The sequence below is a fragment of the Scardinius erythrophthalmus genome (assembly GCF_964197995.2).
Source record: "Scardinius erythrophthalmus genome assembly, chromosome: 10".
NCBI lineage: Eukaryota > Metazoa > Chordata > Actinopteri > Cypriniformes > Leuciscidae > Scardinius > Scardinius erythrophthalmus.
In genome coordinates this window covers 31882179-31908423 of record NC_138230.1, presented here as the reverse complement: position 1 = coordinate 31908423, position 26245 = coordinate 31882179, and the positions used below count along the sequence as shown (strand labels likewise).

At 49.5% G+C, this 26245-nt stretch overlaps 4 protein-coding genes across 11 annotated transcripts; all 4 read left to right on the top strand.

Annotated features, from left to right (window-relative positions):
* Positions 1-748: 748 nt before the first annotated feature.
* LOC308697904 (uncharacterized protein) lies at positions 749-4946 on the top strand. 4 transcript variants are annotated; one of them, XM_081377579.1, is made up of 5 exons: positions 749-916; positions 1005-1054; positions 1142-3960; positions 4102-4536; positions 4582-4946. In XM_081377579.1, exons 1-5 carry the CDS (start codon positions 888-890, stop codon positions 4870-4872), a joined length of 3624 nt encoding a protein of 1207 aa, XP_081233705.1. In that variant the 5' UTR covers positions 749-887; the 3' UTR covers positions 4873-4946. The 4 variants fall into 4 exon arrangements, with proteins under 4 accessions (XP_081233705.1, XP_081233706.1, XP_081233704.1 ...); XM_081377580.1 differs by having other exon boundaries at positions 1142-4104; XM_081377578.1 differs by having other exon boundaries at positions 1142-4536.
* Positions 4947-6073: 1127 nt separating this feature from the next.
* LOC308697062 (uncharacterized protein) lies at positions 6074-11890 on the top strand. Of its 3 annotated transcripts, none has more exons than XM_081376134.1 (4): positions 6074-6206; positions 6293-6342; positions 6430-10245; positions 10775-11890. In XM_081376134.1, exons 1-4 carry the CDS (start codon positions 6178-6180, stop codon positions 11506-11508), a joined length of 4629 nt encoding a protein of 1542 aa, XP_081232260.1. In that variant the 5' UTR covers positions 6074-6177; the 3' UTR covers positions 11509-11890. The 3 variants fall into 3 exon arrangements, with proteins under 3 accessions (XP_081232260.1, XP_081232259.1, XP_081232258.1); XM_081376133.1 differs by having other exon boundaries at positions 6430-10581; positions 10679-11890; XM_081376132.1 differs by having other exon boundaries at positions 6430-11890.
* Positions 11891-12982: 1092 nt separating this feature from the next.
* LOC308697938 (uncharacterized protein) lies at positions 12983-18164 on the top strand. Of its 3 annotated transcripts, XM_081377655.1 has the most exons (5): positions 12983-13150; positions 13239-13288; positions 13376-16903; positions 17097-17530; positions 17673-18164. In XM_081377655.1, exons 1-5 carry the CDS (start codon positions 13122-13124, stop codon positions 17865-17867), a joined length of 4236 nt encoding a protein of 1411 aa, XP_081233781.1. In that variant the 5' UTR covers positions 12983-13121; the 3' UTR covers positions 17868-18164. The 3 variants fall into 3 exon arrangements, with proteins under 3 accessions (XP_081233781.1, XP_081233780.1, XP_081233779.1); XM_081377654.1 differs by having other exon boundaries at positions 13376-17418; positions 17464-18164; XM_081377653.1 differs by having other exon boundaries at positions 13376-18164.
* Positions 18165-19221: 1057 nt separating this feature from the next.
* On the top strand, positions 19222-22445 carry LOC308697757 (uncharacterized protein). Its single transcript, XM_081377282.1, has 3 exons — positions 19222-19422; positions 19509-19558; positions 19646-22445. The coding sequence occupies exons 1-3, from the start codon at positions 19394-19396 to the stop codon at positions 22369-22371; spliced, it is 2805 nt and encodes a 934-aa protein (XP_081233408.1). The 5' UTR covers positions 19222-19393; the 3' UTR covers positions 22372-22445.
* The last annotated feature ends 3800 nt before the right edge of the window (positions 22446-26245 follow it).

Below are 26245 nucleotides of genomic sequence, written 5' to 3'. Positions count from 1 at the left end.
TGTTTATATATTTCCTTTTAAGACCTGGTCTTTTTGTTATAAAAATAAAGTTATGTCCATTCAGCTGAATAAATAAATAAATAAATAAATAAATAAATAAATAAATAAATAAATAAATAAATAAATAAATAAATAAATAAATAACCTGATGAGAGTCTCATCTGAACACAGCTTTCACTACAGGAAAGCTTACAGGAATAGTCCTGCCAGATTTTTTGTGTTGGCATGTATTTACTCATAACAAATCTGAAATAAGATTACCAGTGTGCTCTAGTTTTCAAACAGTTTCAATAAAGACGAAGAAATATTTGTATTTTCACATTTGAGAAGTGCAGATAATGATGAGTTTAGCAACTCCTAAAGATACTTCAAACAAATCTGTTGACTGGTTAACACAACATAATGCCATAAGTACAAATTTGCAAGAAAAAAACATTTATAACATCTGTTATCATTGAATGAAATAGATTTTAATATAAAAATATATACGGCTGCTTGACCAAATCAATGCTAAGACTTTTGAACAATGAGCATACTGCTTCCTTAAATGCTTAAACGTATTCTCACTGAATAAAAAATAAAGTATTTTAATTAATCCCCAAAAAGTAATTTGTGTGCTGTCTTTTTGTCCAGTAATCATAGTATAAACAAGCAACTATCTTTAATGAAATGGCAGCTGTCATGATAAGAGTTGTAACACCTGAACCTAATAATTGAGTATTACATGTTCCCATGACAACTGATTGTCAGGAAACTATTGGTAAATGCCAGTTGCTGGCAATATAAAGAGTCCCTTCAGTCAACACTAATATGTGTTGGAGGTCAAGTATGTTTTTTATGAATTTTTACTGGTGTTGTTGAAGTGGTAGTTGTTTTTTTGTTTGGCCATGGAGGGTACCACTAGCCGACTCTTAAGGTATGATGATAATTGTAGTATTTGGCATTTAACTAGTGCCACTCATCTAATATATATATATATTTTTTTTAAAAAATTTCATCTACAGTTTTTCTCTGGCACTTCTCAGTCTTTGTGTCTGTGACCAGTTTGGAAGTGGTAAGGTTTATCCAGGCAAGTTCTATAATTCATGTTTGCTAGCATGTCTGTTTGATTCTTTCTTTTCCCTTTTCTATTTTCTTCTAGTTGGTGGCTTTGTCAGGAGTGGTTATCCTGTATACAATGAGGCTAGTTTCCCCATGCAGGATGTGAAGCCACGAAGTTCCTACAGCTGGTATGGCGCTGATGTATCAATGCCTATCAGTCCTCAGAGATCAAGGAGTAACACTTACAGTGCTGCACAAGTTAAGGGTGTGTATAGCAGTATAAGCTATAGTCCTCAAAATGGCTCTTCTGGTTTTGGACCAGTGACTACTGTATATAAGCCTGGTTCTGACTCTGATGCTAGTAGTCAACTTCAAGGATCTCTGATATCTTCAGCTGGTAGTGGCAGTCTTGTTTCTGGTTCTGTGACCACTGCAATGGGTACAAATATGCACATTGAGTCTCTACCTGAGCCAACACAGCTCAACTATGAAACTGTAGTACAGTCTAGTAATGAGTCTGTGGTGTCTAGTAGCCAGCAAATAGTGCAGAACAGCTCCCAGTCCAGTGGCCAAATAGTGGAAGTCAGCTACCAGTCTGCAGTGCAGCCCATTGTCAAGCCTCAGAGAAATAGACATCAAGTTGTTTCCAAGTTATTTTCCGGTAACAAGCCAGTCCAGATTTCAAGTTCTACCTTTTTGGTCAAGCCTTTGCAGCAGAGAAATGAGTCCTCACAACCCAGCTATCAGTTAGGGCAAGCCAGCTTTGGATATGGACTTGTGCCATTACTGAGTGGCCAGCAACTAGTGCAGTCACACTATGGTTCCACAGTTCAGCCTAGTGGTGTGCAGTTAGCACAGGCAAGATACCAACTTGTGGCCCGGCCCAGTCTCCAACAATCATCTCAAGCCAGCAGCCAGAACTCTGAACAAGCTGTCTCGGAATCTGTTGACCAGTCCAGTGGCCTGCAATCAGCCCAAGCCAGCTCTCAGTCTGTTTACCAGTCTGGCATCCCACAACCAGCCCAAGCCAGCTCAGAGTCTGTGGAACCATCAGGTAGTCTGCTGTCAGCCCAAGCCAGCTCAGAGTCTGTGGACCAGTCTGGCATCCAACAACCATCCCAAGTCAGCTCAGAGTCTGTGGACCAGTCTGGCATCCAACAACCTCCACAAGCCAGCTCACAGTCTGTGGACCAGTCTGGCATCCAACTACCATCCCAAGCTAGCTCTCAGTCTGTGGAACCATCAGGTAGCCTGCTGTCAGCCCAAGCCAGCTCCCAGTCTGCGGACCAGTCTGGCATCCAACAACCAGCCCAAGCCAGCTCTCAGTCTGCCCTGCCGTCAGCAAAAGCCAGCTACCAGTTTGTACCCCAGCTTGGTTTCCAAAAACCTACACAAACTGGCTCCCAATCAGGGAACTGGCCCAGTGGCCTGCAGTTAGCACAAGATAGATACCAGTCTGTGGTCTGGCCTAGTGACCTACATCCAGGACAGGCACGCTACCAGTCTGTGGTGCAGTCCGGTGGCCTGCAGTCAGCACAAGCCCGCTACCAGTCTGTGTTCTGGCCCAGCGGTCTGCAAGCAGCACAAGCCCGTTACCAGCCCAGTGGACTGCAGTCAGCGCAAACCAGCTCTCAGTCTGTGTCCCAGCTCAGTGGCCTGCAGTCAGCACAATCCCGTTACCAGTCTGTGGACCAGCCCAGTGGCCTGCAGTCAGCACAAGCCCGCTACCAGTCTGTGTTCCGGCCCAGCAGTCTGCAGTCAGGCCAAGCCAGATACCAGTCTGTGTCCCAGCCCAGCAGTCTGCAGTCAGCACAAACCCGTTACCAGTCTGTGTCCCAGTCTAGTGGCCTGCAATCAGCCCAAGCCAGCTCTCAGTCTGTGGAACCATCAGGTAGCCTGCTGTCAGCCCAAGCCAGCTCACAGTCTTTGGACCAGTCTGGCATCCAACAACCATCCCAAGCCAGCTCACAGTCTGTGGATCAGTCTGGCATCCAACAACCAGCCCAAGCTAACTCTCAGTCTGTGGAACCATCAGGTAGCCTGCTGTCAGCCCAAGCCAGCTCACAGTCTGTGGACCAGTCTGGCATCCAACAACCTGCACAAGCCAGCTCACAGTCTGTGGACCAGTCTGGCATCCAACAACCTGCACAAGCCAGCTCACAGTCTGTGGACCAGTCTGGCATCCAACAACCAGCCCAAGCCAGCTCTCAGTCTGGCCTGCCGTCAGCACAAGTCAGCTACCAGTTTGTGCCCCAGCTTGGTTTCCAAAAACCTACGCAAACTGGCTCCCAATCAGTTTACTGGCCCAGTAGCCTGCAGTTAGCACAAGCCCGTTACCAGTCTGTGGACCAGCCCAGTGGCCCGCTGTCAGTGCAAACCCGTTACCAGTCTGTGTCCCAGCCCAGTGACCTGCAGTCAACACAAGCCCGTTACCAGTCTGTGGACCAACCCAGCGGTCTGCAATCAGGCCAAGCCAGATACCAGTCTCTGTCCTTGCCCAGCAGTCTGCAGTCAGCACAAGCCCGTTACCAGTCGGTGGACCAGCCCAGTGGCCTGCAGTCAGCGCAAACCAGGTCTCAGTCTGTGTCCCAGCTCAGTGGTCTGCCGTCAGTGCAAACCAGCTCTCAGTCTTTGTCCCAGCCCAGTGACCTGCAGTCAGCACAAGCCCGTTACCAGTCTGTGGACCAACCCGGCGGTCTGCAGTCAGCACAAGCCCGCTACCAGTCTGTGTCCCAGCTCAGTGGCCTGTCGTCCGCACAATCCCGTTACCAGTCTGTGTCCCAGCCCAGTGGCCTGCAGTCAGCACAAGCCCGTTACCAGTCTGTGTCCCAGCCCAGTGGCCTGCAGTCAGCACAAGCCCGTTACCAGTCGGTGGACCAGCCCAGTGGCCTGCAGTCAGCACAAGCCCATTACCCGTCGGTGTCCCAGCCCAGTGGCCTGTTCTCAGCGCAAACCAGCTCTCAGTCTGTGTCCCAGCCCAGTGGCCTGCAGTCAGCACAAGCCCGTTACCAGTCTGTGTCCCAGCCCAGTGGCCTGCAGTCAGCACAAGCCCGTTACCAGTCGGTGGACCAGCCCAGTGGCCTGCAGTCAGCACAAGCCCGTTACCAGTCTGTGTCCCAGCCTAGTAGCCTGCAGTCAGCACAAGCCCGTTACCAGTCTGTGGACCAGCCTAGCAGTGTGCAGACATCACAATCCCGTTACCAGTCTGTGGACCAGCCCAGTGGCCTGCCATCAGTGCAAACCCATTACCAGTCTGTGTCCCAGCCCAGTGGCCTGCCGTCAGTGCAAACCCGTTACCAGCCTGTGTCCCAGCCCAGCAGTCTGCAGTCAGCACAATCCCGTTACCAGTCTGTGTCCCAGCTCAGTGGCCTGCTGTCAGCACAATCCCGTTACCAGTCTGTGGACCAGCTCAGTGGCCTGCCGTCAGCACAATCCCGTTACCAGTCTGTGTCCCAGCTCAGTGGCCTGCCGTCAGCACAATCCCGTTACCAGTCGGTGGACCAGCCCAGTGGCCTGCAGTTAGCAGAAGCCCGCTACCAGTCTGTGTCCCAGCCCAGTGGTCTGCAATCATCACAAGCCAGTTACCAGTCTGTGTCCCGGCAGTCTAGATTCCAGGTCTTTCCTAAGCCAGAGCAGTCAAGTTACATGTCTCTTTCCAGTCTTGGTTCCAAACCTTTGGCGCAACCTGGTAAAATACCACTTAAAGCTATGAGTTTGATGCAGTCTGTCCAGCCTGGCTTTCAAGATCCAGCATCTCTGCACTCTCAGACTACTCAAAATAAGCGTTCATCTCCAGGCATATTGAGGTTGTTGCATCAAGTGAAGTCATAGCTGCATACTTTGCCTTGTTTTCTTCATTTAGTGTTTGCTTTGTTTTTGAAAAAATAAACAACCTGTTACCTCAAGTGTCTACTGGGAGTCTCAGTATTGTTTGCACTGCATTAGCATGACCTCATCTTTGTTGAAACACTCAGAATTTAGAACCAGAATCAGAAGTGCTAAAATGCAAACCCATTTCCAGGGTTTGGTCTACAAAAATATTTCATGCTTTCACTCTATAGCATGTAAAGGTCACCCAGAAATTATAATGCTGTCATCACTTACCCCCAAGTTGTTTCAAACCTGTATGAGTTGGATGAAATGTCAGCCCAGGAAGGGTTAATGACTCTGAAGCTATACAATATTGTTGGGATCACTTTCAGAACGATTTTTTTCCATCTGTCGAACGATAAAACACTGACAGACAATCAGAATCCATTCTAATTTAAAGGTTTCACGCATTTAAAATGGATCTGGATCATCCGGGCGCGCGCCTGCTTAGAATAAAAAGATCGTTATCTGTCGCTTGTGTGGACGCATATATAGTTATCTTTATCGTTATCGTGCTTGGTGTGAACAGGCCTTAAGTCTGTACTCCAAAGCCTAGCATTATGACAGTATTTGACAGGGACATTTTTGTCCTCTAATGACCTCTGAGTCTGAGTAATATTTTTTAAATTTTAAAGATTACCAGTGTGCTCTAGTTTTCAAACAGTTTCAATAAAGACAAAGACATATTTGTATTTTCACATTTGAGAAGTGCAGATAATAATGATTTTAGCAACTCCTAAAGATACTTCAAACAAATCTGTTGACTGGTTAACACAACATAATGCCATAAGTACAAATTTGCAAGAAAAAAAACATAACATCTGTTATCATTGAATGAAATAGATTTTAATCTAAAAATATATACGGCTGCTTGACCAAATCAATGCTAAGACTTTTGAACAATGATCATACTACTGCTTCCTTAAATGCTTAAATGTATTCTCACTGAATAAAAAATAAAGTATTTTAATTAATCCCCAAAAAGTCATTTGTGTGCTGTCTTTTTGTCCAGTTATCATAGTATAAACAAGCAACTATCTTTAATGAAATGGCAGCTGTCATGATAAGAGTTGTAACACCTGAACCTAATAATTGAGTATTACATGTTCCCATGACAACTGATTGTCAGGAAACTATTGGTAAATGCCAGTTGCTGGCAATATAAAGAGTCCCTTCAGTCAACACTAATATGTGTTGGAGGTCAAGTATGTTTTTTATGAATTTTTACTGGTGTTGTTGAAGTGGTAGTTGTTTTTTTGTTTGGCCATGGAGGGTACCACTAGCCGACTCTTAAGGTATGATGATAATTGTAGTATTTGGCATTTAACTAGTGCCACTCATCTAATATATATATATATTTTTTAAAAAATTTCATCTACAGTTTTTCTCTGGCACTTCTCAGTCTTTGTGTCTGTGACCAGTTTGGAAGTGGTAAGGTTTATCCAGGCAAGTTCTATAATTCATGTTTGCTAGCATGTCTGTTTGATTCTTTCTTTTCCCTTTTCTATTTTCTTCTAGTTGGTGGCTTTGTCAGGAGTGGTTATCCTGTATACAATGAGGCTAGTTTCCCCATGCAGGATGTGAAGCCACGAAGTTCCTACAGCTGGTATGGCGCTGATGTATCAATGCCTATCAGTCCTCAGAGATCAAGGAGTAACACTTACAGTGCTGCACAAGTTAAGGGTGTGTATAGCAGTATAAGCTATAGTCCTCAAAATGGCTCTTCTGGTTTTGGACCAGTGACTACTGTATATAAGCCTGGTTCTGACTCTGATGCTAGTAGTCAACTTCAAGGATCTCTGATATCTTCAGCTGGTAGTGGCAGTCTTGTTTCTGGTTCTGTGACCACTGCAATGGGTACAAATATGCACATTGAGTCTCTACCTGAGCCAACACAGCTCAACTATGAAACTGTAGTACAGTCTAGTAATGAGTCTGTGGTGTCTAGTAGCCAGCAAATAGTGCAGAACAGCTCCCAGTCCAGTGGCCAAATAGTGGAAGTCAGCTACCAGTCTGCAGTGCAGCCCATTGTCAAGCCTCAGAGAAATAGACATCAAGTTGTTTCCAAGTTATTTTCCGGTAACAAGCCAGTCCAGATTTCAAGTTCTACCTTTTTGGTCAAGCCTTTGCAGCAGAGAAATGAGTCCTCACAACCCAGCTATCAGTTAGGGCAAGCAAGCTTTGGATATGGACTTGTGCCATTACTGAGTGGCCAGCAACTAGTGCAGTCACACTATGGTTCCACAGTTCAGCCTAGTGGTGTGCAGTTAGCACAGGCAAGATACCAACTTGTGGCCCGGCCCAGTCTCCAACAATCATCTCAAGCCAGCAGCCAGAACTCTGAACAAGCTGTCTCGGAATCTGTTGACCAGTCCAGTGGCCTGCAATCAGCCCAAGCCAGCTCTCAGTCTGTGGACCAGTCTGGCATCCAACAACCATCCCAAGCCAGCTCAGAGTCTGTGGACCAGTCTGGCATCCAACAACCATCCCAAGCCAGCTCAGAGTCTGTGGAACCATCAGGTAGTCTGCTGTCAGCCCAAGCCAGCTCAGAGTCTGTGGACCAGTCTGGCATCCAACAACCATCCCAAGTCAGCTCAGAGTCTGTGGACCAGTCTGGCATCCAACAACCTCCACAAGCCAGCTCACAGTCTGTGGACCAGTCTGGCATCCAACTACCATCCCAAGCTAGCTCTCAGTCTGTGGAACCATCAGGTAGCCTGCTGTCAGCCCAAGCCAGCTCCCAGTCTGTGGACCAGTCTGGCATCCAACAACCATCCCAATCTGTTGAACTGTCAGGTAGCCTGCTGTCAGCCCAAGCCAGTTTACAGTCTGTGGACCAGTCTGGCATCCAACAACCAGCCCAAGCCAGCTCTCAGTCTGCCCTGCCGTCAGCACAAGCCAGCTACCAGTTTGTACCCCAGCTTGGTTTCCAAAAACCTACACAAACTGGCTCCCAATCAGGGAACTGGCCCAGTGGCCTGCAGTTAGCACAAGATAGATACCAGTCTGTGGTCTGGCCTAGTGACCTACATCCAGGACAGGCACGCTACCAGTCTGTGGTGCAGTCCGGTGGTCTGCAGTCAGCACAAGCCCGCTACCAGTCGGTGTTCTGGCCCAGCGGTCTGCAAGCAGCACAAGCCCGTTACCAGCCCAGTGGACTGCAGTCAGCGCAAACCAGCTCTCAGTCTGTGTCCCAGCTCAGTGGCCTGCAGTCAGCACAATCCCGTTACCAGTCTGTGGACCAGCCCAGTGGCCTGCAGTCAGCACAAGCCCGCTACCAGTCTGTGTTCCGGCCCAGCAGTCTGCAGTCAGGCCAAGCCAGATACCAGTCTCTGTCCTTACCCAGCAGTCTGCAGTCAGCACAAACCCGCTACCAGTCTGTGTCCCAGCCCAGCAGTCTGCAGTCAGCACAAGCCCGTTACCAGTCTGTGTCCCAGTCTAGTGGCCTGCAATCAGCCCAAGCCAGCTCTCAGTCTGTGGAACCATCAGGTAGCCTGCTGTCAGCCCAAGCCAGCTCACAGTCTGTGGACCAGTCTGGCATCCAACAACCATCCCAAGCCAGCTCACAGTCTGTGGACCAGTCTGGCATCCAACAACCATCCCAAGCCAGCTCACAGTCTGTGGATCAGTCTGGCATCCAACAACCAGCCCAAGCTAACTCTCAGTCTGTGGAACCATCAGGTAGCCTGCTGTCAGCCCAAGCCAGCTCACAGTCTGTGGACCAGTCTGGCATCCAACAACCTGCACAAGCCAGCTCACAGTCTGTGGACCAGTCTGGCATCCAACAACCTGCACAAGCCAGCTCACAGTCTGTGGACCAGTCTGGCATCCAACAACCATCCCAATCTGTTGAACTGTCAGGTAGCCTGCTGTCAGCCCAAGCAAGCTTACAGTCTGTGGACCAGTCTGGCATCCAACAACCAGCCCAAGCCAGCTCTCAGTCTGGCCTGCCGTCAGCACAAGTCAGCTACCAGTTTGTGCCCCAGCTTGGTTTCCAAAAACCTACACAAACTGGCTCCCAATCAGTGAACTGGCCCAGTAGCCTGCAGTTAGCACAAGCCCGTTACCAGTCTGTGTCCCAGCCCAGTGGCCTGCAGTCAGCACAAGCCCGTTACCAGTCGGTGGACCAGCCCAGTGGCCTGCAGTCAGCACAAGCCCGTGACCCGTCGGTGTCCCAGCCCAGTGGCCTGTTCTCAGCGCAAACCAGCTCTCAGTCTGTGTCCCAGCTCAGTGGCCTGCAGTCAGCACAAGCCCGTTACCAGTCGGTGGACCAGCCCAGTGGCCTGCAGTCAGCACAAGCCCGTTACCAGTCTGTGTCCCAGCCCAGTGGCCTGCAGTCAGCACAATCCAGTTACCAGCTTGTGTCCCAGCCCAGCGGTCTGCAATCAGGCCAAGCCAGATACCAGTCTCTGTCCTTGCCCAGCAGTCTGCAGTCAGCACAAGCCCGTTATCAGTCTGTGTCCCAGCCCAGTGGCCTGCAGTCAGCACAAGCCCGTTACCAGTCTGTGGACCAGCCCAGTGGCCTGCAGTCAGCGCAAACCAGGTCTCAGTCTGTGTCCCAGCTCAGTGGTCTGCCGTCAGTGCAAACCAGCTCTCAGTCTTTGTCCCAGCCCAGTGACCTGCAGTCAGCACAAGCCCGTTACCAGTCTGTGGACCAACCCGGCGGTCTGCAGTCAGCACAAGCCCGCTACCAGTCTGTGTCCCAGCTCAGTGGCCTGTCGTCCGCACAATCCCGTTACCAGTCTGTGTCCCAGCCCAGTGGCCTGCAGTCAGCACAAGCCCGTTACCAGTCTGTGTCCCAGCCCAGTGGCCTGCAGTCAGCACAAGCCTGTTACCAGTCGGTGGACCAGCCCAGTGGCCTGCAGTCAGCACAAGCCCGTTACCCGTCGGTGTCCCAGCCCAGTGGCCTGCAGTCAGCACAAGCCCGTTACCAGTCGGTGGACCAGCCCAGTGGCCTGCCGTCAGCACAAGCCCGTTACCAGTCGGTGGACCAGCCCAGTGACCTGCAGTCAGCACAAGCCCGTTATCAGTCTGTGGACCAGCCCAGTGGCCTGCAGTCAGCACAAGCCTGTTACCAGTCTGTGTCCCAGCCTAGTAGCCTGCAGTCAGCACAAGCCCGTTACCAGTCTGTGGACCAGCCTAGCAGTGTGCAGACAGCACAATCCCGTTACCAGTCTGTGGACCAGCCCAGTGGCCTGCCATCAGTGCAAACCCATTACCAGTCTGTGTCCCAGCCCAGTGGCCTGCCGTCAGTGCAAACCCGTTACCAGCCTGTGTCCCAGCCCAGCAGTCTGCAGTCAGCACAAGCCCGCTACCAGTCGGTGGACCAGCCCAGTGGCCTGCAGTCAGCACAATCCCGTTACCAGTCTGTGGACCAGCTCAGTGGCCTGCAGTCAGCACAAGCCCGCTACCAGTCGGTGGACCAGCCCAGTAGCCTGCAGTTAGCACAAGCCCGTTACCAGTCTGTGTCCCAGCCCAGTGGCCTGCAGTCAGCACAAGCCCGTTACCAGTCTGTGGACCAGCCCAGTGGCCTGCAGTCAGCACAAGCCCGTGACCCGTCGGTGTCCCAGCCTAGTGGCCTGTTCTCAGCGCAAACCAGCTCTCAGTCTGTGTCCCAGCTCAGTGGCCTGCAGTCAGCACAAGCCCGTTACCAGTCGGTGGACCAGCCCAGTGGCCTGCAGTTAGCACAAGCCCGTGACCCGTCGGTGTCCCAGCCCAGTGGCCTGTTCTCAGCGCAAACCAGCTCTCAGTCTGTGTCCCAGCTCAGTGGCCTGCAGTCAGCACAAGCCCGTTACCAGTCGGTGGACCAGCCCAGTGGCCTGCAGTCAGCACAATCCAGTTACCAGCTTTTGTCCCAGCCCAGCGGTCTGCAATCAGGCCAAGCCAGATACCAGTCTCTGTCCTTGCCCAGCAGTCTGCAGTCAGCACAAGCCCGCTACCATTCTGTGTCCCAGCCCAGTGGCCTGCAGTCAGCACAAGCCCGTTATCAGTCTGTGTCCCAGCCCAGTGGCCTGCAGTCAGCACAAGCCCGTTACCAGTCTGTGGACCAGCCCAGTGGCCTGCAGTCAGCGCAAACCAGGTCTCAGTCTGTGTCCCAGCTCAGTGGTCTGCCGTCAGTGCAAACCAGCTCTCAGTCTTTGTCCCAGCCCAGTGACCTGCAGTCAGCACAAGCCCGTTACCAGTCTGTGGACCAACCCGGCGGTCTGCAGTCAGCACAAGCCCGCTACCAGTCTGTGTCCCAGCTCAGTGGCCTGTCGTCCGCACAATCCCGTTACCAGTCTGTGTCCCAGCCCAGTGGCCTGCAGTCAGCACAAGCCCGTTACCAGTCTGTGTCCCAGCCCAGTGGCCTGCAGTCAGCACAAGCCCGTTACCAGTCGGTGGACCAGCCCAGTGGCCTGCAGTCAGCACAAGCCCGTTACCAGTCGGTGGACCAGCCCAGTGGCCTGCAGTCAGCACAAGCCCGTTACCAGTCTGTGTCCCAGCCCAGTGGCCTGCAGTCAGCACAAGCCCGTTACCAGTCGGTGGACCAGCCCAGTGACCTGCAGTCAGCACAATCCCGTTACCAGTCGGTGGACCAGCCCAGTGGCCTGCAGTTAGCAGAAGCCCGCTACCAGTCTGTGTCCCAGCCCAGTGGTCTGCAATCATCACAAGCCAGTTACCAGTCTGTGTCCCGGCAGTCTAGATTCCAGGTCTTTCCTAAGCCAGAGCAGTCAAGTTACATGTCTCTTTCCAGTCTTGGTTCCAAACCTTTGGCGCAACCTGGTAAAATACCACTTAAAGCTATGAGTTTGATGCAGTCTGTCCAGCCTGGCTTTCAAGATCCAGCATCTCTGCACTCTCAGACTACTCAAAATAAGCGTTCATCTCCAGGCATATTGAGGTTGTTGCATCAAGTGAAGTCATAGCTGCATACTTTGCCTTGTTTTCTTCATTTAGTGTTTGCTTTGTTTTTGAAAAAATAAACAACCTGTTACCTCAAGTGTCTACTGGGAGTCTCAGTATTGTTTGCACTGCATTAGCATGACCTCATCTTTGTTGAAACACTCAGAATTTAGAACCAGAATCAGAAGTGCTAAAATGCAAACCCATTTCCAGGGTTTGGTCTACAAAAATATTTCATGCTTTCACTCTATAGCATGTAAAGGTCACCCAGAAATTATAATGCTGTCATCACTTACCCCCAAGTTGTTTCAAACCTGTATGAGTTGGATGAAATGTCAGCCCAGGAAGGGTTAATGACTCTGAAGCTATACAATATTGTTGGGATCACTTTCAGAACGATTTTTTTCCATCTGTCGAACGATAAAACACTGACAGACAATCAGAATCCATTCTAATTTAAAGGTTTCACGCATTTAAAATGGATCTGGATCATCCGGGCGCGCGCCTGCTTAGAATAAAAAGATCGTTATCTGTCGCTTGTGTGGACGCATATATAGTTATCTTTATCGTTATCGTGCTTGGTGTGAACAGGCCTTAAGTCTGTACTCCAAAGCCTAGCATTATGACAGTATTTGACAGGGACATTTTTGTCCTCTAATGACCTCTGAGTCTGAGTAATATTTTTTAAATTTTAAAGATTACCAGTGTGCTCTAGTTTTCAAACAGTTTCAATAAAGACAAAGACATATTTGTATTTTCACATTTGAGAAGTGCAGATAATAATGATTTTAGCAACTCCTAAAGATACTTCAAACAAATCTGTTGACTGGTTAACACAACATAATGCCATAAGTACAAATTTGCAAGAAAAAAAACATAACATCTGTTATCATTGAATGAAATAGATTTTAATCTAAAAATATATACGGCTGCTTGACCAAATCAATGCTAAGACTTTTGAACAATGATCATACTACTGCTTCCTTAAATGCTTAAATGTATTCTCACTGAATAAAAAATAAAGTATTTTAATTAATCCCCAAAAAGTCATTTGTGTGCTGTCTTTTTGTCCAGTTATCATAGTATAAACAAGCAACTATCTTTAATGAAATGGCAGCTGTCATGATAAGAGTTGTAACACCTGAACCTAATAATTGAGTATTACATGTTCCCATGACAACTGATTGTCAGGAAACTATTGGTAAATGCCAGTTGCTGGCAATATAAAGAGTCCCTTCAGTCAACACTAATATGTGTTGGAGGTCAAGTATGTTTTTTATGAATTTTTACTGGTGTTGTTGAAGTGGTAGTTGTTTTTTTGTTTGGCCATGGAGGGTACCACTAGCCGACTCTTAAGGTATGATGATAATTGTAGTATTTGGCATTTAACTAGTGCCACTCATCTAATATATATATATATATTTTTAAAAAAATTTCATCTACAGTTTTTCTCTGGCACTTCTCAGTCTTTGTGTCTGTGACCAGTTTGGAAGTGGTAAGGTTTATCCAGGCAAGTTCTATAATTCATGTTTGCTAGCATGTCTGTTTGATTCTTTCTTTTCCCTTTTCTATTTTCTTCTAGTTGGTGGCTTTGTCAGGAGTGGTTATCCTGTATACAATGAGGCTAGTTTCCCCATGCAGGATGTGAAGCCACGAAGTTCCTACAGCTGGTATGGCGCTGATGTATCAATGCCTATCAGTCCTCAGAGATCAAGGAGTAACACTTACAGTGCTGCACAAGTTAAGGGTGTGTATAGCAGTATAAGCTATAGTCCTCAAAATGGCTCTTCTGGTTTTGGACCAGTGACTACTGTATATAAGCCTGGTTCTGACTCTGATGCTAGTAGTCAACTTCAAGGATCTCTGATATCTTCAGCTGGTAGTGGCAGTCTTGTTTCTGGTTCTGTGACCACTGCAATGGGTACAAATATGCACATTGAGTCTCTACCTGAGCCAACACAGCTCAACTATGAAACTGTAGTACAGTCTAGTAATGAGTCTGTGGTGTCTAGTAGCCAGCAAATAGTGCAGAACAGCTCCCAGTCCAGTGGCCAAATAGTGGAAGTCAGCTACCAGTCTGCAGTGCAGCCCATTGTCAAGCCTCAGAGAAATAGACATCAAGTTGTTTCCAAGTTATTTTCCGGTAACAAGCCAGTCCAGATTTCAAGTTCTACCTTTTTGGTCAAGCCTTTGCAGCAGAGAAATGAGTCCTCACAACCCAGCTATCAGTTAGGGCAAGCAAGCTTTGGATATGGACTTGTGCCATTACTGAGTGGCCAGCAACTAGTGCAGTCACACTATGGTTCCACAGTTCAGCCTAGTGGTGTGCAGTTAGCACAGGCAAGATACCAACTTGTGGCCCGGCCCAGTCTCCAACAATCATCTCAAGCCAGCAGCCAGAACTCTGAACAAGCTGTCTCGGAATCTGTTGACCAGTCCAGTGGCCTGCAATCAGCCCAAGCCAGCTCTCAGTCTGTGGACCAGTCTGGCATCCAACAACCATCCCAAGCCAGCTCAGAGTCTGTGGAACCATCAGGTAGTCTGCTGTCAGCCCAAGCCAGCTCAGAGTCTGTGGACCAGTCTGGCATCCAACAACCTCCACAAGCCAGCTCACAGTCTGTGGACCAGTCTGGCATCCAACTACCATCCCAAGCTAGCTCTCAGTCTGTGGAACCATCAGGTAGCCTGCTGTCAGCCCAAGCCAGCTCCCAGCCTGTGGACCAGTCTGGCATCCAACAACCATCCCAATCTGTTGAACTGTCAGGTAGCCTGCTGTCAGCCCAAGCCAGTTTACAGTCTGTGGACCAGTCTGGCATCCAACAACCAGCCCAAGCCAGCTCTCAGTCTGCCCTGCCGTCAGCACAAGCCAGCTACCAGTTTGTACCCCAGCTTGGTTTCCAAAAACCTACACAAACTGGCTCCCAATCAGGGAACTGGCCCAGTGGCCTGCAGTTAGCACAAGATAGATACCAGTCTGTGGTCTGGCCTAGTGACCTACATCCAGGACAGGCACGCTACCAGTCTGTGGTGCAGTCCGGTGGCCTGCAGTCAGCACAAGCCCGCTACCAGTCTGTGTTCTGGCCCAGCGGTCTGCAAGCAGCACAAGCCCGTTACCAGCCCAGTGGACTGCAGTCAGCGCAAACCAGCTCTCAGTCTGTGTCCCAGCTCAGTGGCCTGCAGTCAGCACAATCCCGTTACCAGTCTGTGGACCAGCCCAGTGGCCTGCAGTCAGCACAAGCCCGCTACCAGTCTGTGTTCTGGCCCAGCAGTCTGCAGTCAGGCCAAGCCAGATACCAGTCTCTGTCCTTACCCAGCAGTCTGCAGTCAGCACAAACCCGCTACCAGTCTGTGTCCCAGCCCAGCAGTCTGCAGTCAGCACAAGCCCGTTACCAGTCTGTGTCCCAGTCTAGTGGCCTGCAATCAGCCCAAGCCAGCTCTCAGTCTGTGGAACCATCAGGTAGCCTGCTGTCAGCCCAAGCCAGCTCACAGTCTGTGGACCAGTCTGGCATCCAACAACCATCCCAAGCCAGCTCACAGTCTGTGGACCAGTCTGGCATCCAACAACCATCCCAAGCCAGCTCACAGTCTGTGGATCAGTCTGGCATCCAACAACCAGCCCAAGCTAACTCTCAGTCTGTGGAACCATCAGGTAGCCTGCTGTCAGCCCAAGCCAGCTCACAGTCTGTGGACCAGTCTGGCATCCAACAACCTGCACAAGCCAGCTCACAGTCTGTGGACCAGTCTGGCATCCAACAACCTGCACAAGCCAGCTCACAGTCTGTGGACCAGTCTGGCATCCAACAACCATCCCAATCTGTTGAACTGTCAGGTAGCCTGCTGTCAGCCCAAGCCAGCTTACAGTCTGTGGACCAGTCTGGCATCCAACAACCAGCCCAAGCCAGCTCTCAGTCTGGCCTGCCGTCAGCACAAGTCAGCTACCAGTTTGTGCCCCAGCTTGGTTTCCAAAAACCTACACAAACTGGCTCCCAATCAGTGAACTGGCCCAGTAGCCAGCAGTTAGCACAAGCCCGTTACCAGTCTGTGTCCCAGCCCAGTGACCTGCAGTCAACACAAGCCCGTTACCAGTCTGTGGACCAACCCAGCGGTCTGCAATCAGGCCAAGCCAGATACCAGTCTCTGTCCTTGCCCAGCAGTCTGCAGTCAGCACAAGCCCGTTACCAGTCTGTGGACCAGCCCAGTGGCCCGCTGTCAGTGCAAACCCGTTACCAGTCTGTGTCCCAGCCCAGTGACCTGCAGTCAACACAAGCCCGTTACCAGTCTGTGGACCAACCCAGCGGTCTGCAATCAGGCCAAGCCAGATACCAGTCTCTGTCCTTGCCCAGCAGTCTGCAGTCAGCACAAGCCCGTTACCAGTCGGTGAACCAGCCCAGTGGCCTGCAGTCAGCACAAGCCCGTTACCAGTCTGTGTCCCAGCCCAGTGGCCTGCAGTCAGCACAAGCCCGTTACCAGTCGGTGGACCAGCCCAGTGGCCTGCAGTCAGCACAAGCCCGTGACCCGTCGGTGTCCCAGCCCAGTGGCCTGTTCTCAGCGCAAACCAGCTCTCAGTCTGTGTCCCAGCTCAGTGGCCTGCAGTCAGCACAAGCCCGTTACCAGTCGGTGGACCAGCCCAGTGGCCTGCAGTTAGCACAAGCCCGTTACCAGTCTGTGTCCCAGCCCAGTGGCCTGCAGTCAGCACAATCCAGTTACCAGCTTGTGTCCCAGCCCAGCGGTCTGCAATCAGGCCAAGCCAGATACCAGTCTCTGTCCTTTCCCAGCAGTCTGCAGTCAGCACAAGCCCGCTACCAGTCTGTGTCCCAGCCCAGTGGCCTGCAGTCAGCACAAGCCCGTTATCAGTCTGTGTCCCAGCCCAGTGGCCTGCAGTCAGCACAAGCCCGTTACCAGTCTGTGTCCCAGCTCAGTGGTCTGCCGTCAGTGCAAACCAGCTCTCAGTCTTTGTCCCAGCCCAGTGACCTGCAGTCAGCACAAGCCCGTTACCAGTCTGTGGACCAACCCGGCGGTCTGCAGTCAGCACAAGCCCGCTACCAGTCTGTGTCCCAGCTCAGTGGCCTGTCGTCCGCACAATCCCGTTACCAGTCTGTGTCCCAGCCCAGTGGCCTGCAGTCAGCACAAGCCCGTTACCAGTCTGTGTCCCAGCCCAGTGGCCTGCAGTCAGCACAAGCCCGTTACCAGTCGGTGGACCAGCCCAGTGGCCTGCAGTCAGCACAAGCCCGTTACCCGTCGGTGTCCCAGCCCAGTGGCCTGTTCTCAGCGCAAACCAGCTCTCAGTCTGTGTCCCAGCCCAGTGGCCTGCAGTCAGCACAAGCCCGTTACCAGTCGGTGGACCAGCCCAGTGGCCTGCAGTCAGCACAAGCCCGTTACCAGTCGGTGGACCAGCCCAGTGGCCTGCAGTCAGCACAAGCCCGTTACCAGTCGGTGGACCAGCCCAGTGGCCTGCAGTCAGCACAAGCCCGTTACCAGTCTGTGTCCCAGCCTAGTAGCCTGCAGTCAGCACAAGCCCGTTACCAGTCTGTGGACCAGCCTAGCAGTGTGCAGACAGCACAATCCCGTTACCAGTCTGTGGACCAGCCCAGTGGCCTGCCATCAGTGCAAACCCATTACCAGTCTGTGTCCCAGCCCAGTGGCCTGCTGTCAGTGCAAACCCGTTACCAGCCTGTGTCCCAGCCCAGCAGTCTGCAGTCAGCACAAGCCCGTTACCAGTCCGTGGACCAGCCCAGCGGTCTGCAATCAGGCCAAGCCAGATACCAGTCTCTGTCCTTGCCCAGCAGTCTGCAGTCAGCACAAGCCCGCTACCAGTCGGTGGACCAGCCCAGTGGCCTGCAGTCAGCACAATCCCGTTACCAGTCTGTGTCCCAGCTCAGTGGCCTGCTGTCAGCACAATCCCGTTACCAGTCTGTGGACCAGCCCAGTGGCCTCCCGTCAGCACAATCCCGTTACCAGTCTGTGGACCAGCCCAGTGGCCTGCAGTTAGCAGAAGCCCGCTACCAGTCTGTGTCCCAGCCCAGTGGTCTGCAATCATCACAAGCCAGTTACCAGTCTGTGTCCCGGCAGTCTAGATTCCAGGTCTTTCCTAAGCCAGAGCAGTCAAGTTACATGTCTCTTTCCAGTCTTGGTTCCAAACCTTTGGCGCAACCTGGTAAAATACCACTTAAAGCTATGAGTTTGATGCAGTCTGTCCAGCCTGGCTTTCAAGATCCAGCATCTCTGCACTCTCAGACTACTCAAAATAAGCGTTCATCTCCAGGCATATTGAGGTTGTTGCATCAAGTGAAGTCATAGCTGCATACTTTGCCTTGTTTTCTTCATTTAGTGTTTGCTTTGTTTTTGAAAAAATAAACAACCTGTTACCTCAAGTGTCTACTGGGAGTCTCAGTATTGTTTGCACTGCATTAGCATGACCTCATCTTTGTTGAAACACTCAGAATTTAGAACCAGAATCAGAAGTGCTAAAATGCAAACCCATTTCCAGGGTTTGGTCTACAAAAATATTTCATGCTTTCACTCTATAGCATGTAAAGGTCACCCAGAAATTATAATGCTGTCATCACTTACCCTCAAGTTGTTTCAAACCTGTATGAGTTGGATGAAATGTCAGCCCAGGAAGGGTTAATGACTCTGAAGCTATACAATATTGTTGGGATCACTTTCAGAACGATTTTTTTCCATCTGTCGAATGATAAAACACTGACAGACAATCAGAATCCATTCTAATTTAAAGGTTTCACGCATTTAAAATGGATCTGGATCATCCGGGCGCGCGCCTGCTTAGAATAAAAAGATCGTTATCTGTCGCTTGTGTGGACGCATATATAGTTATCTTTATCGTTATCGTGCTTGGTGTGAACAGGCCTTAAGTCTGTACTCCAAAGCCTAACATTATGACAGTATTTGACAGGGACATTTTTGTCCTCTAATGACCTGAGTCTGAGTAATATTTTTTAAATTTTAAAGATTACCAGTGTGCTCTAGTTTTCAAACAGTTTTAATAAAGACAAAGACATATTTGTATTTTCACATTTGAGAAGTGCAGATAATAATGATTTTAGCAACTCCTAAAGATACTTCAAACAAATCTGTTGACTGGTTAACACAACATAATGCCATAAGTACAAATTTGCAAGAAAAAAAACATAACATCTGTTATCATTGAATGAAATAGATTTTAATCTAAAAATATATACGGCTGCTTGACCAAATCAATGCTAAGACTTTTGAACAATGATCATACTACTGCTTCCTTAAATGCTTAAATGTATTCTCACTGAATAAAAAATAAAGTATTTTAATTAATCCCCAAAAAGTCATTTGTGTGCTGTCTTTTTGTCCAGTTATCATAGTATAAACAAGCAACTATCTTTAATGAAATGGCAGCTGTCATGATAAGAGTTGTAACACCTGAACCTAATAATTGAGTATTACATGTTCCCATGACAACTGATTGTCAGGAAACTATTGGTAAATGCCAGTTGCTGGCAATATAAAGAGTCCCTTCAGTCAACACTAATATGTGTTGGAGGTCAAGTATGTTTTTTATGAATTTTTACTGGTGTTGTTGAAGTGGTAGTTGTTTTTTTGTTTGGCCATGGAGGGTACCACTAGCCGACTCTTAAGGTATGATGATAATTGTAGTATTTGGCATTTAACTAGTGCCACTCATCTAATATATATATATATTTTTTAAAAAATTTCATCTACAGTTTTTCTCTGGCACTTCTCAGTCTTTGTGTCTGTGACCAGTTTGGAAGTGGTAAGGTTTATCCAGGCAAGTTCTATAATTCATGTTTGCTAGCATGTCTGTTTGATTCTTTCTTTTCCCTTTTCTATTTTCTTCTAGTTGGTGGCTTTGTCAGGAGTGGTTATCCTGTATACAATGAGGCTAGTTTCCCCATGCAGGATGTGAAGCCACGAAGTTCCTACAGCTGGTATGGCGCTGATGTATCAATGCCTATCAGTCCTCAGAGATCAAGGAGTAACACTTACAGTGCTGCACAAGTTAAGGGTGTGTATAGCAGTATAAGCTATAGTCCTCAAAATGGCTCTTCTGGTTTTGGACCAGTGACTACTGTATATAAGCCTGGTTCTGACTCTGATGCTAGTAGTCAACTTCAAGGATCTCTGATATCTTCAGCTGGTAGTGGCAGTCTTGTTTCTGGTTCTGTGACCACTGCAATGGGTACAAATATGCACATTGAGTCTCTACCTGAGCCAACACAGCTCAACTATGAAACTGTAGTACAGTCTAGTAATGAGTCTGTGGTGTCTAGTAGCCAGCAAATAGTGCAGAACAGCTCCCAGTCCAGTGGCCAAATAGTGGAAGTCAGCTACCAGTCTGCAGTGCAGCCCATTGTCAAGCCTCAGAGAAATAGACATCAAGTTGTTTCCAAGTTATTTTCCGGTAACAAGCCAGTCCAGATTTCAAGTTCTACCTTTTTGGTCAAGCCTTTGCAGCAGAGAAATGAGTCCTCACAACCCAGCTATCAGTTAGGGCAAGCAAGCTTTGGATATGGACTTGTGCCATTACTGAGTGGCCAGCAACTAGTGCAGTCACACTATGGTTCCACAGTTCAGCCTAGTGGTGTGCAGTTAGCACAGGCAAGATACCAACTTGTGGCCCGGCCCAGTCTCCAACAATCATCTCAAGCCAGCAGCCAGAACTCTGAACAAGCTGTCTCGGAATCTGTTGACCAGTCCAGTGGCCTGCAATCAGCCCAAGCCAGCTCTCAGTCTGTGGACCAGTCTGGCATCCAACAACCATCCCAAGCCAGCTCAGAGTCTGTGGAACCATCAGGTAGTCTGCTGTCAGCCCAAGCCAGCTCAGAGTCTGTGGACCAGTCTGGCATCCAACAACCATCCCAAGTCAGCTCAGAGTCTGTGGACCAGTCTGGCATCCAACAACCTCCACAAGCCAGCTCACAGTCTGTGGACCAGTCTGGCATCCAACTACCATCCCAAGCTAGCTCTCAGTCTGTGGAACCATCAGGTAGCCTGCTGTCAGCCCAAGCCAGCTCCCAGTCTGTGGACCAGTCTGGCATCCAACAACCATCCCAATCTGTTGAACTGTCAGGTAGCCTGCCGTCAGCCCAAGCCAGTTTACAGTCTGTGGACCAGTCTGGCATCCAACAACCAGCCCAAGCCAGCTCTCAGTCTGCCCTGCCGTCAGCACAAGCCAGCTACCAGTTTGTACCCCAGCTTGGTTTCCAAAAACCTACACAAACTGGCTCCCAATCAGGGAACTGGCCCAGTGGCCTGCAGTTAGCACAAGATAGATACCAGTCTGTGGTCTGGCCTAGTGACCTACATCCAGGACAGGCACGCTACCAGTCTGTGGTGCAGTCCGGTGGCCTGCAGTCAGCACAAGCCCGCTACCAGTCTGTGTTCTGGCCCAGCGGTCTGCAAGCAGCACAAGCCCGTTACCAGCCCAGTGGACTGCAGTCAGCGCAAACCAGCTCTCAGTCTGTGTCCCAGCTCAGTGGCCTGCAGTCAGCACAATCCCGTTACCAGTCTGTGGACCAGCCCAGTGGCCTGCAGTCAGCGCAAACCAGGTCTCAGTCTGTGTCCCAGCTCAGTGGTCTGCCGTCAGTGCAAACCAGCTCTCAGTCTTTGTCCCAGCCCAGTGACCTGCAGTCAGCACAAGCCCGTTACCAGTCTGTGGACCAACCCGGCGGTCTGCAGTCAGCACAAGCCCGCTACCAGTCTGTGTCCCAGCTCAGTGGCCTGTCGTCCGCACAATCCCGTTACCAGTCTGTGTCCCAGCCCAGTGGCCTGCAGTCAGCACAAGCCCGTTACCAGTCTGTGTCCCAGCCCAGTGGCCTGCAGTCAGCACAAGCCCGTTACCAGTCGGTGGACCAGCCCAGTGGCCTGCAGTCAGCACAAGCCCGTTACCAGTCGGTGGACCAGCCCAGTGGCCTGCAGTCAGCACAAGCCCGTTACCAGTCTGTGTCCCAGCCCAGTGGCCTGCAGTCAGCACAAGCCCGTTACCAGTCGGTGGACCAGCCCAGTGACCTGCAGTCAGCACAAGCCCGTTACCAGTCGGTGGACCAGCCCAGTGGCCTGCAGTCAGCACAATCCCGTTACCAGTCTGTGTCCCAGCTCAGTGGCCTGCTGTCAGCACAATCCCGTTACCAGTCTGTGGACCAGCTCAGTGGCCTGCCGTCAGCACAATCCCGTTACCAGTCTGTGTCCCAGCTCAGTGGCCTGCCGTCAGCACAATCCCGTTACCAGTCGGTGGACCAGCCCAGTGGCCTGCAGTTAGCAGAAGCCCGCTACCAGTCTGTGTCCCAGCCCAGTGGTCTGCAATCATCACAAGCCAGTTACCAGTCTGTGTCCCGGCAGTCTAGATTCCAGGTCTTTCCTAAGCCAGAGCAGTCAAGTTACATGTCTCTTTCCAGTCTTGGTTCCAAACCTTTGGCGCAACCTGGTAAAATACCACTTAAAGCTATGAGTTTGATGCAGTCTGTCCAGCCTGGCTTTCAAGATCCAGCATCTCTGCACTCTCAGACTACTCAAAATAAGCGTTCATCTCCAGGCATATTGAGGTTGTTGCATCAAGTGAAGTCATAGCTGCATACTTTGCCTTGTTTTCTTCATTTAGTGTTTGCTTTGTTTTTGAAAAAATAAACAACCTGTTACCTCAAGTGTCTACTGGGAGTCTCAGTATTGTTTGCACTGCATTAGCATGACCTCATCTTTGTTGAAACACTCAGAATTTAGAACCAGAATCAGAAGTGCTAAAATGCAAACCCATTTCCAGGGTTTGGTCTACAAAAATATTTCATGCTTTCACTCTATAGCATGTAAAGGTCACCCAGAAATTATAATGCTGTCATCACTTACCCCCAAGTTGTTTCAAACCTGTATGAGTTGGATGAAATGTCAGCCCAGGAAGGGTTAATGACTCTGAAGCTATACAATATTGTTGGGATCACTTTCAGAACGATTTTTTTCCATCTGTCGAACGATAAAACACTGACAGACAATCAGAATCCATTCTAATTTAAAGGTTTCACGCATTTAAAATGGATCTGGATCATCCGGGCGCGCGCCTGCTTAGAATAAAAAGATCGTTATCTGTCGCTTGTGTGGACGCATATATAGTTATCTTTATCGTTATCGTGCTTGGTGTGAACAGGCCTTAAGTCTGTACTCCAAAGCCTAGCATTATGACAGTATTTGACAGGGACATTTTTGTCCTCTAATGACCTCTGAGTCTGAGTAATATTTTTTAAATTTTAAAGATTACCAGTGTGCTCTAGTTTTCAAACAGTTTCAATAAAGACAAAGACATATTTGTATTTTCACATTTGAGAAGTGCAGATAATAATGATTTTAGCAACTCCTAAAGATACTTCAAACAAATCTGTTGACTGGTTAACACAACATAATGCCATAAGTACAAATTTGCAAGAAAAAAAACATAACATCTGTTATCATTGAATGAAATAGATTTTAATCTAAAAATATATACGGCTGCTTGACCAAATCAATGCTAAGACTTTTGAACAATGATCATACTACTGCTTCCTTAAATGCTTAAATGTATTCTCACTGAATAAAAAATAAAGTATTTTAATTAATCCCCAAAAAGTCATTTGTGTGCTGTCTTTTTGTCCAGTTATCATAGTATAAACAAGCAACTATCTTTAATGAAATGGCAGCTGTCATGATAAGAGTTGTAACACCTGAACCTAATAATTGAGTATTACATGTTCCCATGACAACTGATTGTCAGGAAACTATTGGTAAATGCCAGTTGCTGGCAATATAAAGAGTCCCTTCAGTCAACACTAATATGTGTTGGAGGTCAAGTATGTTTTTTATGAATTTTTACTGGTGTTGTTGAAGTGGTAGTTGTTTTTTTGTTTGGCCATGGAGGGTACCACTAGCCGACTCTTAAGGTATGATGATAATTGTAGTATTTGGCATTTAACTAGTGCCACTCATCTAATATATATATATATTTTTTAAAAAATTTCATCTACAGTTTTTCTCTGGCACTTCTCAGTCTTTGTGTCTGTGACCAGTTTGGAAGTGGTAAGGTTTATCCAGGCAAGTTCTATAATTCATGTTTGCTAGCATGTCTGTTTGATTCTTTCTTTTCCCTTTTCTATTTTCTTCTAGTTGGTGGCTTTGTCAGGAGTGGTTATCCTGTATACAATGAGGCTAGTTTCCCCATGCAGGATGTGAAGCCACGAAGTTCCTACAGCTGGTATGGCGCTGATGTATCAATGCCTATCAGTCCTCAGAGATCAAGGAGTAACACTTACAGTGCTGCACAAGTTAAGGGTGTGTATAGCAGTATAAGCTATAGTCCTCAAAATGGCTCTTCTGGTTTTGGACCAGTGACTACTGTATATAAGCCTGGTTCTGACTCTGATGCTAGTAGTCAACTTCAAGGATCTCTGATATCTTCAGCTGGTAGTGGCAGTCTTGTTTCTGGTTCTGTGACCACTGCAATGGGTACAAATATGCACATTGAGTCTCTACCTGAGCCAACACAGCTCAACTATGAAACTGTAGTACAGTCTAGTAATGAGTCTGTGGTGTCTAGTAGCCAGCAAATAGTGCAGAACAGCTCCCAGTCCAGTGGCCAAATAGTGGAAGTCAGCTACCAGTCTGCAGTGCAGCCCATTGTCAAGCCTCAGAGAAATAGACATCAAGTTGTTTCCAAGTTATTTTCCAGTAACAAGCCAGTCCAGATTTCAAGTTCTACCTTTTTGGTCAAGCCTTTGCAGCAGAGAAATGAGTCCTCACAACCCAGCTATCAGTTAGGGCAAGCAAGCTTTGGATATGGACTTGTGCCATTACTGAGTGGCCAGCAACTAGTGCAGTCACACTATGGTTCCACAGTTCAGCCTAGTGGTGTGCAGTTAGCACAGGCAAGATACCAACTTGTGGCCCGGCCCAGTCTCCAACAATCATCTCAAGCCAGCAGCCAGAACTCTGAACAAGCTGTCTCGGAATCTGTTGACCAGTCCAGTGGCCTGCAATCAGCCCAAGCCAGCTCTCAGTCTGTGGACCAGTCTGGCATCCAACAACCATCCCAAGTCAGCTCAGAGTCTGTGGACCAGTCTGGCATCCAACAACCTCCACAAGCCAGCTCACAGTCTGTGGACCAGTCTGGCATCCAACTACCATCCCAAGCTAGCTCTCAGTCTGTGGAACCATCAGGTAGCCTGCTGTCAGCCCAAGCCAGCTCCCAGTCTGTGGACCAGTCTGGCATCCAACAACCATCCCAATCTGTTGAACTGTCAGGTAGCCTGCTGTCAGCCCAAGCCAGTTTACAGTCTGTGGACCAGTCTGGCATCCAACAACCAGCCCAAGCCAGCTCTCAGTCTGCCCTGCCGTCAGCACAAGCCAGCTACCAGTTTGTACCCCAGCTTGGTTTCCAAAAACCTACACAAACTGGCTCCCAATCAGGGAACTGGCCCAGTGGCCTGCAGTTAGCACAAGATAGATACCAGTCTGTGGTCTGGCCTAGTGACCTACATCCAGGACAGGCACGCTACCAGTCTGTGGTGCAGTCCGGTGGCCTGCAGTCAGCACAAGCCCGCTACCAGTCTGTGGAACCATCAGGTAGCCTGCTGTCAGCCCAAGCCAGCTCACAGTCTGTGGACCAGTCTGGCATCCAACAACCTGCACAAGCCAGCTCACAGTCTGTGGACCAGTCTGGCATCCAACTACCTGCACAAGCCAGCTCACAGTCTGTGGACCAGTCTGGCATCCAACAACCTGCACAAGCCAGCTCAGTCTGTGGACCAGTCTGGCATCCAACAACCATCCCAATCTGTTGAACTGTCAGGTAGCCTGCTGTCAGCCCAAGCCAGCTTACAGTCTGTGGACCAGTCTGGCATCCAACAACCAGCCCAAGCCAGCTCTCAGTCTGGCCTGCCGTCAGCACAAGTCAGCTACCAGTTTGTGCCCCAGCTTGGTTTCCAAAAACCTACACAAACTGGCTCCCAATCAGTGAACTGGCCCAGTAGCCAGCAGTTAGCACAAGCCCGTTACCAGTCTGTGTCCCAGCCCAGTGACCTGCAGTCAACACAAGCCCGTTACCAGTCGGTGGACCAACCCAGCGGTCTGCAATCAGGCCAAGCCAGATACCAGTCTCTGTCCTTGCCCAGCAGTCTGCAGTCAGCACAAGCCCGTTACCAGTCGGTGAACCAGCCCAGTGGCCTGCAGTCAGCACAAGCCCGTTACCAGTCGGTGGACCAGCCCAGTGGCCTGCAGTTAGCACAAGCCCGTGACCCGTCGGTGTCCCAGCCCAGTGGCCTGTTCTCAGCGCAAACCAGCTCTCAGTCTGTGTCCCAGCTCAGTGGCCTGCAGTCAGCACAAGCCCGTTACCAGTCGGTGGACCAGCCCAGTGGCCTGCAGTCAGCACAAGCCCGTTACCAGTCTGTGTCCCAGCCCAGTGGCCTGCAGTCAGCACAATCCAGTT